Source organism: Erinaceus europaeus, chromosome 18 (assembly GCF_950295315.1).
Source record: "Erinaceus europaeus chromosome 18, mEriEur2.1, whole genome shotgun sequence".
Classification (NCBI taxonomy): domain Eukaryota; kingdom Metazoa; phylum Chordata; class Mammalia; order Eulipotyphla; family Erinaceidae; genus Erinaceus; species Erinaceus europaeus.
Window position 1 is genome coordinate 54,092,512 of NC_080179.1, and position 18,844 is coordinate 54,111,355.

Below are 18,844 nucleotides of genomic sequence, written 5' to 3' on the forward strand. Positions count from 1 at the left end.
CTTTCTTTCTTTCTTTCTTTCTTTCTTTCTTTCTTTCTTTCTTTCTTTCTTTCTTTCTTTCTTATCATTATCAGGTTTACCATTCTGGGTCAACATTTTCAGATAGAAAGATACAGATGAAAAGAGGGAAAGACACCACAACACCCCCAGTGCAACAAGGGTCGGTGTCAAGCAGGTGCCCTCCTAAATAAGCCACCTTGCCAACCCTCCTGGTCTCTTTATATCTAAATGAGGACATCATGTGTCTCCCAGGGTTGTTAGAATGACAGAAGAGTCACATATTATGAAAGCTTTCGGTAACATATAAAGCGCTCAAAGGTACTATTACTATAAAAATGAGTACATACATTTAGAGAAGTGGCCTGAGTATTAGGGTGTCCTTTAAGTGAACCAGAGGAGTGGTGGGAAATAGCATAATGCTTACACAAAAGACTTCCATGCCTGAGGCTCTGAAGTCATAGGTCCAATACCCCATACCACTGAGTGGTTCTGGTAAAAGAAAGAAGAGAATGGATGGACGGAAGGGAGGACGGAGGTAGGAGAAAAAGAAGGGAAGAAAAGAAAGTATGGGGAGGGGAGGGTAAGGGAGGGGAGGGAGAGGAAGGGGAGGGGAGGGAAACTCTTACTTTGTAGAAGGGTCCTGTTGCCTGGATTCTTTTGTGATAAGGCAGACATGGCCACCATCACTCTTCACCTTGTCTATTGAGGCAACAGCAACATCTTCTTTGGTTATGTACCTGAAACAATTGCACAGGGGTCAGGGAACTAGCCCAGTATGTTTGTGCAAAGTAATAGTATGCCTCTGAGGCCATAAGGTCCTAGGCCCTATCCCCACTACCACCACAAGTTAGAGATGAGCAGTGCTTTGACTGGTCTATCTGTTTCTCTGGTATAAAAATAAATAAGTCTTAAAAGTATATAAAACAGGCCAGGCAGTGGCACACCTGGTTAAGTGCACACATCACACTGCACAAGGACCTAGATTCACGTCCCTGGTCTCCACCTGCAGGGGGAAAGCTTCACAAGTGGTGAAGCAGGGCTGCAGGTATCTCTCTGTCTCTCTTCCTCTCTATCTCCCCCTTCCCTCTCAATTTCTCTGTGTCCCTACCCAATAATAAAAATAAATTAATTAAATTTAAAAAATATAAACAATCAGGGGTCGGGCGTTAAGCGCATGTGGTGCAAAGCTCAACGACCGGCATAAAGATCCCGGTTCGAGCCCCCCAGCTCCCCACCTGCTGTGGAGTCACTCCACAGGCGGTGAAGCAGGTCTGCAGGTGTCTTTCTCTCCCCCTCTCTCCACTTCTCTCTGTCCTATCCAACAACGATGGCATCAATAACAACAACAATAACTACAACAACAATTAAAAAAACAAGAGCAACAAATAGGAAATAAATAAATATTTTAAAAAATATATAAACAAGCATACATTAAATTGACCCCCCCTACCCTGTCCTATAAGAATCTTTTTGTTTCATGTTTCACATTGCTTCCTCCCAAAAATAGGAAGAAAAGAGATGTGCTACTGCTAAAATTAAGAAATGGAATTTTTCTTTCCTTTTACATTGGTCTCCACAAGTGGGAAACACACTTTTGATCCACATTAGCTTTATCAAGATTTATTTTTCTAAGAAATTGAAGTCATTCAATATCCTGTGGACCAATTTTCACTAGAGGGAAAAAAAAAGTATGTGTAAGAGTAAGAAATGATTAAATCCATGCACTACTGACAGTCTTCAGTAAACAGCTTGCCAAGCTGTGCAGAAAATCTAACTGCATTTTTACCTCCCTCTTGGCCTTCTCATCAAGGTTCTCTAAATCACCTTAATCAGGTATAACAGCATAGCAGCATAATTGGGCAAAGCGAGCCTCTTTTTTTAGCTAGACAGCTTCAATCACATCTTCTATAATCTCAAGGCTGCTACCCTTATTATCAGCATGTACAGGGTTTATGGAACCTTTCACTGAAATAAACCCACCAATGATGTGGGAATCAGAATCTTATTACACTATATTATCAATATCACATGTGGTTTGGGGACTGGGAGAGGGAAGATATTCCAATTAAATGTGATGGGGGTTTAAGTAGGTGAGATGCAATTACCCAATTAATTCCTTCTAATTAGCATGACCCAGTTTCTCCAGTAGCTTACATCTATCATAGTTTTAAAAAATTAACTTAAACACTTATTTCTTCATATTGTTTAAAATTTATTCTCCATTTGGTAGCTTGAAAATAAAATTAAAGTTGAATCAGAATGAAATTGTGCAGTTATAGGCAAACTTTTAGAAATTTGCTTTCACGGTATTCAAGTATATTTAACAAAGATTTCCTTCTATAGACAATTGATTGGCTATTTGATTAAGTGATAGATATTTCAAAATTTGAGATGCATACAGTAGTGTATATGTTGAACAGCAAGATATCTCTCCTTTTCCAGCCTTGTTTTCCTCCTTTCCCAAAGTTAACTATTTCCATTTAAAATTTTATTTATTTATTAATTATTGGGCAGAGACAAACTTAGAAGGAAGGGGGAGATAGGGGAAAAGACAAAGAGATACTGTAGACCTGCTTCACCACTAGTGAAGCTTTCTCCCAGCAGGTGTTCTTATGTGTTTCCAGTTTTTTGTATATTCTTTTAGAAATTATCTTTTTTATGTATGACTGTTATTTATTTATTTATTCATTTTGTTGCTAGCACCAGGGCTCCACCACTCTGGACAGACTTTTTTCCAGACAGAAAGAGACCGAGAGTGAGGCTGAGCTACCAGGCACAAGCATGGTTACATTCATGACAAAACAAGTGCAGTCTCCAGGTGAGCTATCTTGTTGGTCCTTTATTATTATGATTCTTTGCATTTTTATTGCACAGAATTCACTGATCATAAAAGTTACCATTTTAGTTTGTTTGTTTGTTTATTTTTGCCTCCTTGGTTGTTACTGGGGCTCGGTGCCAGCACTACCAATTCACTGCTCCTGGCAGCCATTTTTTCTATTTTATTGGATAGGACAGAGAGAAATTGAGAGGGGAGAAAGAAAGAAAGACACCTGCAAACCTGCTTCACTGCTTGCGACACCCCCCCCCCCCCGCAAGTGGAGGGCCAGGGGGGAGGGTCAAACCTGGATCCTTGTGCAGGTCCTTGCGCTTAGTACTGTGTGTGCTTAACCAAGTGCGTCACTGCCTGGCCCCCTTAAATTTAATAATTCACTGCATTTTAGTTTATTCACAAGGATGTAGAGCCACAGTCACTATACAGCGTCAGAGAATTTTTATCTTCTCAAGAGAATCCCATATAAATTAGTTGTTACACCCCATTATCATAATATATATATAACACAGCATGTATAATAGGCACACTAAACCTCACCTGGCTCTTTTTTAACCTAAGCATACATGTTAGTGTATGCTACTTTTTTTTCATGGTTGAATGTTTTTCCATTGTTTGGATAAATCATGTGGTATATCTAACTGTTTTCTGCTTATTTAACCTATTTCTGTAATAAATACATAATGAATACACGACATTTTCCACATGTGAAGTGCATGTAGAATAAATTCCAAGAAGTCAAATGCTGTGTCTTGGGTGCTTTAAATTGGATAGGTTTTGGGGCCAGGTGCTGGGGCACCCGGTTGAGCATACATGCTTCAATGTGCAAGGACCCTGGGTTAATCCCCCCAGTCCTCACCTGCATGGGAAAGCTTCACAAGTGGTGAAACAGGGATGTAGATGTATCTCTGTCTCTTTCCCTCTCAACTTCCTCCACTCATCTCAATTTCTGTCTCTGTCCAATCACAAACACACACACACACACACACACACACACACACACACTTACAGAGACTTGTAATGATAAAGCATTACATGCACTGTCTTGATTCCACATACATAGATATATTTCTTATATCACCTCTTCCTTGTTGTAGGAGCTAGCCACTGTCTCTTGGTACTAAAGAATGAAAACTAGGAGCCTGCCATTCAAGGTGGTATTATTTAATGATGTTATCTCAGGAGTTGGGCGGGAGCACAGCGGGTTAAGCGCACACGGTGCAAAGCACAAGGACCGGCATAAGGATCCCAGTTCAAGCCCCGGCTCCCCACCTGCAGGGGAGTCGCTTCACAGGCGGTGAAGCAGGTCTGTAGGTCTTTCTCTCTCCCTCTCTCTTCCCCTCCTCTCTCCATTTCTCTCTGTTCTATCCAACAATGACAACATCATCAATAATGATAACTACAATAAAACAACAAGAACAACAAAAAGGAATAAATAATGATGTTATCTCAAGTTTTATAAGCAACAAGACTACCAAACTCTGGTAAATCATTTCTGAGTCACTGGACCCCTCCTGGTAGCTGGAAAACTAAAGAAATTATTCATCTAAATGACAGCGTGGAACCCTTCTCTTTATAAGCCCCAAGCCACAACCACAAAGTAAGTTTTGTTTGTTTGTTTGAGACATGTGTCTGCCTCTACTCAGGTTCCTCTAGCACTAACCCTTACCTCTTGACTTATTGGCAGTGAATACCAGTCCTTCCTTCTAGGGACTCTATTATTTCCCTTCCAGCCATAGTTACTTCCTCTCATTACTTGAGTAGTGATCATGTGTCCAACAGAACCAGCTCCCCATCTGCATGGTGCAGGAGTCACACATTAGGAGCACAGGGCACAGGGAATGCCGTCAGGGACACTTTCCTAATCTAAATCTAACCAGGCCATGTCTTATTATTAGTGTCCCAGGCTTGGCAGGTCATAGGTCAGACCAATCTAAGACACTGGTCTCTCTCTCTCTCTCTCTCTCTCTCTCTCTCTCTCTCTCTCTCAATAAGACAGTGAACAAGTCTACAAAACCTAAAGTTTTCTGGCAGAGTTGATCAAGTTAAAAAATATCTAATAATATTGCTACAAAATAAGTTGTCATTTTAAGAATAATTTTCTGCAAACATAGAGCATTTAGAGGATTTCATTAATGGTTACATAAATTGCCTTTGGATCCCCTCTAAAAAATAATCATGCCAGGAGTCGGGCGGCAGTGCAGCGGATTAAGCACAGGTGGCTCAAAGCCCAAGGACCAGCGTAAGAATCCTGGTTCGAGCCCCCGGCTCCCCACCTGCAGGGGCGTCACTTCACAGGTGGTGAAGCAGGTCTGCAGGTGTCTATCTTTATCTCTCCCTCTTTGTCCTCCCCTTCTCTCTCCATTTCTCTCTGTCCTATCCAACAACATCAACAACAACAATAATAACTACAACAATAAAAACAAGGGCAACAAAAGGGAATAAATAAATAAATATTTAAAAAATAATAATCATGTCAAGTAATACAATAGGGAGAGGGGGAGGGGGAATGCTTGCTCATACAGTGACTATACAAATAACTTTCATGCCTAAGACTTTGGGGTCCCAAGTTCAATCCCCAGTGCCACCATAAACCACAGATGAGCAGTGCTCCAGTTTAATAATAATAATAAAAAAGTGGCTGGGGAGGTGATGCAGTGGGTAGGGTGCTCTAGACTTGAGTGTTCTTGGATGCCACACACATCAGAGCAGTGTTCTGGTCCCTCTCTCATAAAAATAAATAAAGAAAGAATTCTTAACATTTTTAAAAAGGAAGACAATGCCTACCTCTTTGTACTATGCTGTTTGGCTTGTTGCTTTGTGATCTCTTCCAAAGCAAGAATTGGGCTACAGAACAGCTGCTCACTCTTCCTGATTATTCTTTGCTTCATGGCAGTTAGGCTACTCCATTCTCGAACAAACCTTAAAATCTGGCATAAAATCAGATCATGAAAAGAGTCATCAGGCATCTTTTTTTGAAAGTAAGGCTACTGATAACATCAGAAAACAGATGTTTTATTATATTCCCAAAATAGGCTTTTGAGTTTCACAATGTAAAGCCTCAATTTGACATAGTTTTTATGTCTTTGGTGTGACCTGTCTGTAGCCAGTTCTGCAGAGGTCTCTTTCAAACCAAACACTCTCTGCAGGCTTGTTAAGGACACCCAGCATATGTCCTTAACTCATGTTGGGACCAATAGCAATAACAGGCTCATGGGCACAACAGTCTGGCTGTTGGAAGGACATGTCTCAGTTAAGGCCATGATAAAATTGGCTTTGGGGAATGGTGAGAGTTGAAGTAGTGACACAGAGAGAGTACAACATCTGAGAACTGCTTTGTACCTGACTGCCTAATTACCACAGGAAACAAGTCATCAATACATTTGCAACATTTCTATTAGGATTATCATTATTTTTTATTTGCTAGTCAATACTACATGCCTGGCCATTTTTCTGGAAATCTGAGGAACAGGATTAGGTGGTACTAAAGGAAAACTCACTGCTAAAGCATGAGATAGGTTTGATTTCCCATTTCCCAAGGCAGAAGACACAAGAACCATTTTTCTTACAAAAAGTGTTATATTGCCAGCTGGGTAAGGCTCTGCCTATGGTGAGACTTCTCAGCAGTAAAAGGAAGTCAGCCAGAGATCAGAATCAAGGCCTCCCCAGGTACTTGGCCTGCAGCTGCCTCAGATTTTGTCACTGTTAGAACTTCACCATCAAAGATAAAATATGATTCTGTCAGATACAAATATCGCAGTTGCTAATGCTGTGAATAAGAAATTAAATGACGTGAGGATGAGTCTATCCACAGAAACAGCATCTCTAGGTGTGATTATTCACCAAGGAAGCAGATCTCACATTTATTCTTAGCACTGGGGTAATTCATAGGCAGTGCCTTGACTGACTAAAATGTAACCAGTGATTAAACTCTGTAACAGGACACAAAGCACTCTGCTTTTATTAAACTCAAAACAGGCATTAGAATTATACAACAACTTTTAGATGGATGCACAGCACTATTCTTACCAGGGAGCGATTTTGTTTCAGCTGAAAGCTTGCTGGCAAATCTTCCCAAAGGTCTAATTTTATATCCAAAGGAATGAAATTACAGTTCATCTGACTTCCATCCTGATGATAGATTAGGAAGGCATTATTAATGCATCTCATCTGTAGACACATGTAATTATTTTTAAAGTAAAGAATTATATCTTGGTACAATATACCCAGACTTCTAAAAGAGAAACTGAGGTAGAATCCTGCAGACAAGGGTCCACCCACACAGTCCCCCTGAAAGGGTGCTGAGTGGAAGGGGGGACAGGACACCTGATGCCTCTGAATAATCTGCTGTATTTATTCTTTACCCCCCCCCCCCTTTCTCTGCCATTGCTGGGGCTTCACTGCCATGGGATGACTTTTAAAAATATTTTTATTTACTTACTTTGGGTACAGACAAAGAGAAATTGAGAGGGGAGGGAAGGTAGATAGAGAGGGAGAGAGGGGGTGGGGGTAGATAACATAATCTTATGCAAGAAGACTCTCATTCTTGAGGTTCCAAAGTCCCAGGTTCAATCCCCTACCCCACCATATGCCAGAACTGAGCAGGGCTCTGGTAAGAAACAAAAATAAAAACAAAAAAGAGGAGAGAGGTGAGAGAGACATCTGTAATTGATTTTTCCTTTAGAGGGGTGTCCTTTTAGGAAGTGAAATAGATTTTCTTTTTCTTTCTTTCTTTTTTTTTTTTTTAACCAGAGCACTACTTAGTTCTGGCTTATGGTGGTGTGGGGGATTGAACCTGGGACTTCAGAACCTCAGGCCTGACAGTCTCTTTGCATAACCATTATGCTATTTACCTCTGCCCAGTGAAACAGTATTTTAATCTAAATTCCTTCTTCTTCTAGATTTAAAAAAAATAATTGATTTATTTATTCCCTTTTGTTGTCCTTGTTGTAGTTATTATTGTTGTCGTCGTCGTTGTTGGAAAGGGCAGAGAGAAATGGTGAGAAGAGGGGAAGACAGAGGGGGAGAGAAATATAGACACCTGGAGACCTGCTTCACCACCTGTGAAGCGACTCCCCTGCAGGTGGAGAGATGGGGGCTTGAACTGGGATCCTTATGCCGGTCCTTGCGCTTTGCGCCACATGCGCTTAACCCGCTTCGCTACCGCCCAACTCCCCCTTCTTCTAGATTTTTTCTTTTGCTTTTTAAAAAATTTATTTATTTGGGGGTCAGGCGGTGGCGCAGTGGGTTAAGCCCATGTGGCGCAAAGCGCAGGGACGGGCGTAAGGATCCCTGTTCGAGCCTCCGGCTCCCCACCTGCAGGGGAGTCGCTTCACAGGCGGTGAAGCAGGTCTGCAGGTATCTATCTTTCTCTCCTCCTCTCTGTCTTCCCCTCCTCTCTCCATTTCTCTCTGTCCTATCCAACAACGAATTGCGTCAACAAGGGCAATAGTAATAACCACAACGAAGCTACAACAAGGGCAACAAAAGGGGGGGAAAATGGCCTCCAGGAGCGGTGGATTCATGGTGCAGGCACCGAGCCCAGCAATAACCCTGGAGGAGGAAAAAAAAAATTATTTATTTGTACTCATGAGAGACATAGGAGGAGAGAAAGAACCAGACATCACTCGGGTACATGTGCTGCCAGGGATGGAACTCAGGACCTCAGGGTTGAGAATCCAGTGCTTTATCCACTGTGCCACCTCCTGGACCACTCTTCTGCTTTTCTTAAAGAAGAAGGTTTCTATTTCAACTCTACTGTCAGTATAAAAAGATCTGTTCACATTTTTTTAAATTTATTTCTTTATTGGGGAATTAATGTTTTACATTCAATAGTAAATACAATAGTTTGTACATGCATAACATTCCCCAGTTTCCCATTTAACAATACAACCCCCACTATGCCATTTATCATCCTTCATGGACCTGTATTCTCCTCACCCACCCACCCCAGAGTCTTTTACTTTGGTGCAATATGCCAATTCCATTTCAGGTTCTACTTGTGTTTTCTTTTCTGATCTTGTTTTTCAACTTCTGCCTGAGAGTGAGATCATCCCATATTCATCCTTCTGTTTCTGACTTATTTCATTCAACATGATTTTTTCAAGGTCCATCCAAGATCTGCTGAAAATGGTGAAGTCACCATTTTTTACAGCTGAGTAGTATTCCATTGTGTATATATACCACAGCTTGCTCAGCCACTCATCTGTTGTTGGACACCTGGGTTGCTTCCAGGTTTTGGCTATTACAAATTGTGCTGCCAAGAACATATGTGTACACATCTTTTTGGATGGATGTGTTGGGATATATCCCCAGGAGAGGAATTGCAGGGTCACAGGGTAGGTCCATTTCTAGCCTTCTGAGAGTTCTCCAGACTGTTCTCCACAGAGGTTGGACCAATTGACATTACCACCAGCAGTGCAGGAGGGTTCCTTTGACCCCACACCCTTTCCAGCATTTGCTGCTGTTACCTTTTCTGATGTATGACATTCTCACAGGAGTGAAGTGATATCTCATTGTTGTCTTGATTTGCATTTCTCTGACAATCAGAGACTTGGAGCATTTTTTCATGTGTTTCTCGGCCTTTTGGATCTCTTCTGTGGTGAATATTCTGTCCAAGTCCTCCCCCCATTTTTGGATGGGGTTATTTGTTGTCTTGTTGTTGAGTCTGGCAAGCTCTTTATGTATGTTGGTTATTAAACTCTTATCGGATGTATGGCATGTAAGATCTGTTCACATTTCATACACTCGGTGTCATGTGTAAAAAATGGACTGAAAAATGTCTTAGAGTAAATGGACACGAAAGTGTTTACAACAACCATAATGCACTTGATGGGAGGCACTGGCAGGACTGAGAGAGAGATCGTTGTTCTGGAAGAGATATTGTCAACAGCTGTGCTGCCCAGGCCTCACTATCCTGGGCTGCAGGGCACATGGATAGTCTGAGTTTGAGGTCAAGATCATGGGGGATAGGATATAGAACAGTGAGTTCTGGCTTCATCTTTCAGTAAAGTCATTGGTCAAATGAATTCTCGAGACTGTTTAAAGGAGTGTCAAGAAGGCGAAGTGGCCCATGCTACATAGGATGAGTTGCAGAGCCAGATGATCAGCAAGGCTGGCATAACTTAACTTGACAACAGACATTCTCTACCAAGAGTTCATCGTTCCTCTCCTCTCTCCACCCAGAGAGGGGAAACACTGAGCATGATCCTGGATGTAGAACTTTCATAGTGCAAATAGCGTGTCTGTTGTTGATAGGTTTCTGAATACCTATGGAATGTTTGCCTGGTATTTGATCTTCAAATTTCTTTTTTTTTTCTTTCTTTCTTTTTTGCCTTCAGTCACTGGAGCTTGGTGCAGGCACTACAAATCCACTTCATCTGGTGGATTTTTTTTTTTTTTTCTTTCTCTTTTCCCCTTTTCATTCTACAGGACAGGGAGAAATTGAGAGGGGAGGGAGATATAGAGAGTGGGAGAGAAAGACAGACACTTGCAGACCCGCTTCACCACTCATAAAGGTCCCTTCTACAGGCGGGAAGTGGGCACTTGAACCCAGGTCCTTGTGCGTATCCTTGTACATAGTACTAAGTGTGTGTTTAATCGGGTGCACCACCGCCTGGCCCTGACCTTCAACTTCTTGACCATCAAGTCTCTCTGTGGGACAAGTTCTCTGTTACTCTCAGGTCATGGTTCTGAGAAGCACTACAGGGAGCTCCTACATGGGGTTGAGCAGGGTTGGGAATCATCTGGCCCAAGAGTGAAAGTCATTTGATCTGACTTTGTCATGGCTACTGGAGTTGTTTTCATAGCAACAAAAGTGCTAATTTTTAAGTCAATAATTTTGTAATGTCTGTAAGTGATGCTCTTCCTATCCAAATGGACCTTGGCATTAAAAAAAGGTTCTCCTCTGCTGCTCTAGAGGAACAAGGGGGTTCCCTGCTAGTCTAAAGTTTCCATGTGCTAGATAGGGATCTAAGCCTTTAGGAGGAGCTTTGCTTACTGTCTGGCTGGCTTCATTCTTGGGAGTTTCTCTTGGTTAGGGTTCTATGATGGGGGCTGCTTAGGGTTTTGCTATTCATTTTCTAGCAACCTCCTGATCTTTTAGCAAGCTCTTTACTTAGAACTGAAGATTACTACATAGTATGCCATCTGTCTGTGCTTAGTCTCATAGAAAACCAGTGACTTAAGTTTGAGCAGCTATATCCTTAGTTATCTTTTTTTTTTTTTTTGCCTCCAGGGTTATTGCCGGGGCTCGGTGCTTGCACCACAAATCCACTGCTCCTGGAGGCCATTTTTCCCCTTTTTTTGCCCTTGATGTTCTATCACTGTTGTGGTTATTATTATTATTGTTGTTGTTGTTGTTGCTGTCGTTGGATAGGACAGAGAGAAATGGAGAGAGGAGGGGAAGACAGAGAAGGGGGGAGAAATAGAGACACCTGCAGATCTGCTTCACTGCCCGTGAAGTGACTCCTGCAGATAGGGAGCCAGGGGCTCGAACCAGGATCCTTACACTGATCCTTGCGCTTCGTGCCATGTGCGCTTAACTCGCTGGGCTACCACCTGACTTTCTATCCTTAGTTATCTTTAATAGATTGGCTTAGTTATCTCCAATAGATTGGCTCATGAGTTGAAACATTTGTTATAGTTATAAAGATTAGAAATTTTAAAGTATAGTCCAGATCTAACTATCTGTAACCTCAGGAGATCTTTCCTTAAATACTTAGATTGGCTGAGTTTGGAGTACGGCACCAAAGTAAGAAAGCAGAAGTATACTAGAGTTTGCAGTGAGTACCTCCCTAATACTTCCTCTCCACTTTTCCAAGCTTTGGGTCCATGATTGCTCAACAATTTGTTTGGCTTTGTATGTTAACTCTCTTTTCAGTCACCAGGTTCCAGGTGTCATCAGGATGCCGGCCAGACTTCCCTGGATTGAAGATACCACCAATGTGTCCTGGAGCTCAGCTTCCCCAGAGACCCATCCTACTAGGGAAAGAGAGAGGCAGACTGGGAGTATGGACCGACCAGTCAACGCCCATGTTCAGCGGGGAAGCAATTACAGAAGCCAGACCTTCTACCTTCTGCAACCCTCAATGACCCTGGGTCCATGCTCCCAGAGGGATAGAGTGGGAAAGCTATCGGGGGAGGGGGTGGGATATGGTGATTGGGCGGTGGGAATTGTGTGGAGTTGTACCCCTCCTACCCTATGGTTTTGTTAATTAATCCTTTCTTAAATAAAAAATAAATAAATTAATTAATTAAAAAAAAATACTTAGATTGGTTTACTGAGGCCAACAATTCTCACATGGTCCCTAAGACTCTTTCAGGAGAGTCACAAAGTCAAAAGGATTCTTAGAATAGAGAAAAATATTATTTTCCCTTTTCACTCTCATTCTTTCACAACTGTATGTTTTGAAAACTTATTTGTGAAGTTTTCCATGAACCAGCAGACATGAGAATCCTATTTCACAATGTTGGACAAATTGTTAACTAGATAACAATGCAACTCTTCTTACTAAATATTATTTTTGTTTTAGAAAACATGGTTATTTTTCATAAAAATGTCATATTTAGGGGGTCGGACAGTAGCATACATGGCACAAAGCGCAAGGACTGGCATAAGGATCCTGGTTCGAACCCCCGGTTCCCCACTTAGGGGAGTCGCTTCACAGGAGGTGAAGCAGGTCTGCAGGTGTCTGTCTCTCCTCTTCTCTGTCTTCCCCATCTCTCTCGATTTCTCTTTGTCCTATCCAACAACGACAGCAATGACAACAACAACAATAACAACAATGATAAACAACAAGGGCAACAAAAAGGAGGGAAAGGTAGCCTCCAGGAGCAGTGAATTTGTGACGCAGGCACCGAGCCCCAGCAATAACCCTGGAGGCTATAAATATATATCATATTTATAAAAAACAAAAGTGTTATATTTATATGAATACATAAGGGGGTTATTATTGCTGCTCTTAAATTCACCAATGACTGTTTTTTAATGTTTCCATTTCTTTTTTACTCATTTGATCAGAGCACTGCTCAGCTCTGGTTTACAATGGTGCCAGGGACTGAAATGAGGCTTCTGATGCTCAGGTATGAAAGTTTAAAGCATATTCCTCAGTTCCATTTTCCTTTTAAATATAGTGAGACATCAGCAGATGTATCCCATGTGAACAAAAGCTTTTTAGGGTTCTGAGTAAATTTGACAAATACCAAGAGGCCCTGAGACGAAAATGTCTGGGTACTTCTAACTTATGCCGAAGAAGGAATCTGAGCACCCAGATTGTCACCACTAGTTAGAAGTCACTCTGCACAGATGATAAGATATGGAGCCAGGCTTCTATAAAGACACTGCTGCTGCTGCAACTATAAGCCATGGGTGCTTAGATGAGCCACCATTCATTGACAGTTCATAATCAACGCATTGTGCTAAGTGGTTTATGGCCATAAGCTCATTGTATCCTTGACTGCTCACCATTTTACAGTTTAGGACACTCAGGCATAATACATCCATTTAACAACAGATCTGAACTGAGACAGTCTTGCCCTAAAACATATGCCCTTAACTTCTATATTGTTTGACTTTCATTTTTCTTTAGATTTAATATAAGAATTTGAAAACTAGTTTTATGGAAAAAAAAAAAAGAACTAGATAGCAACATCATTTGTTAGTACAATTAGACATCTCTATTGACCCATAAAAATAAAGGGAAGCTTTGTATTTTTTGGCCTCCAGAGTTATCTCTGGGTCTGGGTGCCTGCACTACAAATCCACTGCTCCTGGAGAGCATTTTTTCCCATTGTTTTTTGTCGTTGTTCTTATTATTGTTTTTTTTTGTTGTTGTTGGGTAGCATAGAGAGAAATCGAGAGGAAGGGGAGAGAAAGACACCTGCAGATTTGCTTCACTGCCTGTGAAGCGACCCCCCCCTGCAGGTAGGGAGCCGGGGGCTCAAACCAGGATCCTTATGCCGGTCCTTGCATTTCATGCCATGTGCGCTTCACCTGCTACACTACCACCTGGCCCCAAGGCCTTGTATATTTTGAGCTACAGAATATTATTCGTGATGCTTACCTTAGTATAGAGGTGAATACGGTCAGTATTCTTACTTGCACAAAACATTAGGGTATCATACACTGGCAAAGCATTTGAATTCTTCAGCTCTATCAATAAAGAAGATAAAAGAGGAATTGAAGACTACTTATCAATGCTCTATCCAAAATGCAGCAACCTATTTGACAAAGAACACACATCTAGGTGCTAAATAAAACTATCCTACCTGTGAAGTATCAAAGAGTATTTTGGTGTACATGGTAACCAATTACTTTGCATTTCTAATGGCCCAACAAGAAACAAGCCCAGAATTTTGTGGAAAGGTTCAGATCAGACATAAAAATGAATCATCTGCCACCAAGAGTTCCTACTGGACTTGTGCTGCGTGGATTTAAGTTGAGACTGGAGAGCATGATTTTCATTATCAGCAGAAATGCAGCTCTATGGAGGACCACTTAAATGCCTGATTCAGATGACTGGTGCCTCACATACACAAAAGCAGGTAAGTTGACAAGCTTTTTTTCTCATAATCTAATTGGTTTTTTTTCTTGCTTCCAGGGATATGCACCTGCATAACATACCTGCACTAAGAATCCACTGCTTCTGCGGTCATTTTTCAATTTTTTTTTTAATAGGATAGAGAGAAATTGAGAGGGCAGGGAAAGATAAGAGAGGAAGAGATAAAGATAAACACCTGAAGACCTGCTTCACCACTTGTGAAGCAACCCCTCTGCAGGTGGGGAGTTGGGGGCTTGAACCAAGATCCTTGCATGGGTCCTTAAGACTCTTACTATGTGCGCCAGAGTTTAAAGTTATATGCTTAATCTCTGCCATAGTTCTGCAATGACCATTTAGAGTATTTTCCCAGATCTAGAAGTCTGTGATTGGTTTGCTGTTCTACTGGCAATGTTACCATATTTCCATTTTTCTAATCAAGGAATAGTCAACTTTATAAATCTGGTTTGTGGATTATCATCTTTATAAAAATCAAACCTGAGAGGAGGGGGAAGATGGCGGACTGAGAAGCTGCTAACAGTGCTCTGATCACATTGTCTGGCAACGGTTCCAGATGCCACCAGGATGCTGGCCAGGCTTCCCTGGATTGAAGACCCCACCAATGTGTCCTGGAGCTCAGCTTCCCCAGAGGCACACCTTACTAGGGAAAGAGAGAGGCAGACTGGGAGTATGGACCGACCAGTCAACGCCCATGTTCAGCGGGGAAGCAATTACAGAAGCCAGACCTTCTACCTCCTGCAACCCTCAATGACCCTGGGTCCATGCTCCCAGAGGGCTAGAGAATGGGAAAGCTATCAGGGGAGGGGGTGGGTTATGGAGATTGGGTGGTGGGAATTGTGTGGAGTTGTACCCCTCCTACCTTATGTTTTTGTTCATTAATCCTTTCTTAATAAAAAATTAAAAAAAAATCAAACCTGAAGTTGGCTTATATTATAATCAGCAATCACAACCTTTTAGAATTCCATGTGGCATTTGTGATATATATATATATATATATATATATATATATATATATATATATCCCACAGACTCGTAGAAAAAAAATGATCAACATCACTTATTACTAAGGAAATGAAAATACAATCAAAACCATGAAGAGATATCAATTCACATGACTGAGAATAGTATATATAATGAAAACAAGTGTTGGCAAGGATATGGAGAAAACGGAAATCTGGTACACTATTGGTAGGGATGTAGATTGGCACAGCAACTATGGAAAAAGGTATAGAAATTCCTTCAAACACTGAAAATGGAAACACCATATGATCCAGCAACAGCACTCCTAGGCATTTACATGAAGGATGTGAAAGCACTAATTTGAAAAATATAAATGCACCTTATGATCATAGTAGCACTATCCCCCCCCAAAAAAAAAAAAAAACAACAGAAGCAAAACAACCACAACAACAAAAACCACAGAATCAACCTAAATGACCACCAACAGATGACTGAATAAAGGGGCTGTGGGATATATACTTTGCCATGAAACTGTGCCATTTTGAGACAAAATAAAGTGATCATTTCAAATGAAATAAGTTAGTAAGACAATTATCAGATAGTTTCACTCATATGTGGGATATAACTAAAGTAAAGAACTGGTAAAAACTGACAAAACTTAGGATATATCCCCAGGAGAAAGAAATTAAAAAAAACAAACAAACACAAAACCCAGACAAAACTGGTCTTAGACTCAGTGAAAACTGCTGATTACTGGAGAGGAAGTGGAGGGGGCAGTGGGTAGATGATAGTGAGATGATGCTAGAACGTCAGTGATGGTTGCAATAACTTATACACGATGACTTAATAAACACAATCCTTTGAGACTATAACTGATGCACTTCTTGAAGATACAGTCATCATCCAACCCTCTAGAATTCTGATTAGGACAAACTTACCTTTTTAGTACATATCACTCAACTTCTAAAAGTGAGTATGTAGGCAGATAAGCAACTAATATATTGTGTATTTTCTTTTTTCTGTTTTTTAAAATTTTAAAATTTATTTTCCCTTTTTCTGCCATTGTTGTTTTTTATTTTTATTGTTGTTGTAGTTATTATTGCTGTTGTTATTGATGTAATCGCTGTTAGATAGGACAGAGAGAAATGGAGAGAGGAGGGGAAGACAGAGAGGAGTAGAGAAAGATAGACACTGCAGACCTGCTTCACTGCCTGTGAAGTGACTCTCCTGCACGTGGGGATCCCAGGGCTCAACAGGGATCCTTAGACTGGTCCTTGCGCTTCATGCCACATGTGCTTAACCCGCTGCGCTACTGCCCGACTTCCCTTTTTTCAGTTTTTTTTTTTAATTTCTTTATTGTGGAATTAATGTTTTACTTTCAACAGTAAATACAATAGTTTGTACATGCATAACATTCCCCAGTTTCCCATATAACAATACAACCCCCACTATGTCCTCTATTATCCTTCATGGACCTGTATTCTCCCCACCCACCCACCCCAGTCTTTTACTTTGGTGCGATATGCCAATTCCATTTCAGGTTTTACTTGTCCTTTTTTCAGTTTTTAATTAATGAGATAATTAATTTTTTTTGGCCAGGACTCATTGCTCTGATGGATGCCTTTTTCTTTTTCTTTTTTAAGCTATGAGGTGAGAGAGGAAGTGCTAGAAAGAGAGATAAATGGGCTGGGTGATAGCCTAATGGTTATGCAAAAAGACCATAATGCCAGAGGCACCAAGGTTATTAGGTTCAATCCCCACCACCACCATAAACCAGAGCTGAACAGTCCTCTGATAAAAAAAAAAAACAAAAAACCACAAAACAAACAACAGCAACAAATGGACACCACAACGCTGCTTCACCACTTGTGAACCTTCCCAGCTTCAGGTGTTCCCAGAGGCTGGATCCCAGATCCTTGTGCATGGTAAACCACAAGCACTTTACTGCAGGAGTTCCCTCCTGGCCCTTTCTTTTTTTCATAGAAATTCTTGTCTAGAACTTCTTAAAACACAGACTGAGTCTTTTTAATACATAGGCTGAGTCTTTGATATGTTCTCTCCCAAAAGCCTAGACCAGGGAGAACAGAAGCAACCAACAGCACAGCTATATACAAGATGCTGGGTACTATACCCCAAACCCTATCAAAGGGACTTTCCAAAGTTAACCCTATCACCAAATAATGTGACGATGACAATAACTATCCATTGTCTTCTTGAACCCTAAGACAACAGGAACCTCACATTTCCACTATAAAGCCTATATTTCCCCCAGTCCTGGAATCTTACGGTGGGGCCCACTTTTCTGCATGCTGCTCTCAATTCAAATCAAATAATATTGCATCCGCGGATCATAACGAGTACCACCCCAGCATGCTTCACTTCAGACTGTGACCAGAGACTTCAGGTGTGGAATGACAACCCTTCAGCTTCATCACTCAGGTGAGACCTTTCGTTTCATAGTATTCTCTAATTCCATTCCAGGTGGTCCACTCTCCAATAAAGTCCCCAAACCTAGATATAGTCCAGGTCCCCTGAGATAGAGCATAGGTTCACCCGTGCCCATAAACTAGGGGAAAAATATATACCTGAAAGCAGAAGTACACAAGAGCATGCAGGGAATACCCCCAACACTTCATTTGCACTATTACAGTCTTTAGGTCCATGATTGTTCAACAATTTGTTTGGCTTTGTATGTTAACTCTCTTTTCAGCCACCAGGTTCCGGATGCTGACCAGACTTCCCTGGACAGACGACCCCATCAATGTGTCCTGGAGCTCCACTTCCTCAGAGCCCCACCCTACTAGGGAAAGAGAGACAGATTGGGAGTATGGATTGACCAGTCAACACCCATGTTCAGCAGGGAAGCAATTACAGAAGCCAGACCTTCCACCCTCTGCAACCTACAACGACCCTGGATCCATACTCCCAGAGAGCTAGAGAATGGGAAGGCTATTAGGGGAGGGGGGTGGTGGTGTTGTTTTATCCGGGCTGGCTTCACGGGCTGGTAACAGAGACGACCAGAGACACACGGCTGGGCTGAGAATGCAGTTTAATCTTTATTCACGAACGCGCAAATCACCACACCATATGCTTTTCTCCATCATTCTCTCTCCGCTGCTGCTGCTGGGACTCTGCCCCTCCTTAGCATAGGGGGCGGGGAGAAAGCGGGGGGGGGGGGGGGGGGGGGAGGGGGGTGGTGGTGGTGGGGGGGGGGGGGTCTAAACTAGCAAGGGGCAAACCAATTCTTCTCAGAGGTCGGGGGGTGGAAGGGAACATACCAACAGGGTGGGATGTGGAGATTGGGTTATGGGAATTGTGTGGAATTTTACCCCTCTTATTCTATGGTTTTGTTAATGTCTCCTTTCTTAAATAAATTAAAAAAAAAGAAATTCTTGTTAGTGGGGTGGCGGTAGATAGCATAATGGTTATGCAAAGAGACTCTCATACCTGAGGCTCCAAAGTCCCAGGTTCAATCCCCCATACCTCCATAAACCAG

General features: G+C 41.7%; 1 protein-coding gene across 4 annotated transcripts in view; it reads right to left on the reverse strand.

The window, feature by feature from the left end:
* ZRANB3 (zinc finger RANBP2-type containing 3) overlaps positions 1 to 18,844 on the reverse strand; it is a 177,090-nt gene that overhangs the window by 18,014 nt on the left and 140,232 nt on the right. For all 4 annotated transcript variants that reach the window (XM_060178035.1, XM_060178034.1, XM_060178033.1 and 1 more), the window contains 4 exons: positions 13,894 to 13,982; positions 6,860 to 6,961; positions 5,618 to 5,760; positions 627 to 737 (listed from right to left, as the gene is read on the reverse strand). In XM_060178035.1, the coding sequence (XP_060034018.1) occupies positions 627 to 737; positions 5,618 to 5,760; positions 6,860 to 6,961; positions 13,894 to 13,982 (445 nt within the window). The remainder of the gene's footprint in view (positions 1 to 626; positions 738 to 5,617; positions 5,761 to 6,859; positions 6,962 to 13,893; positions 13,983 to 18,844) is intronic.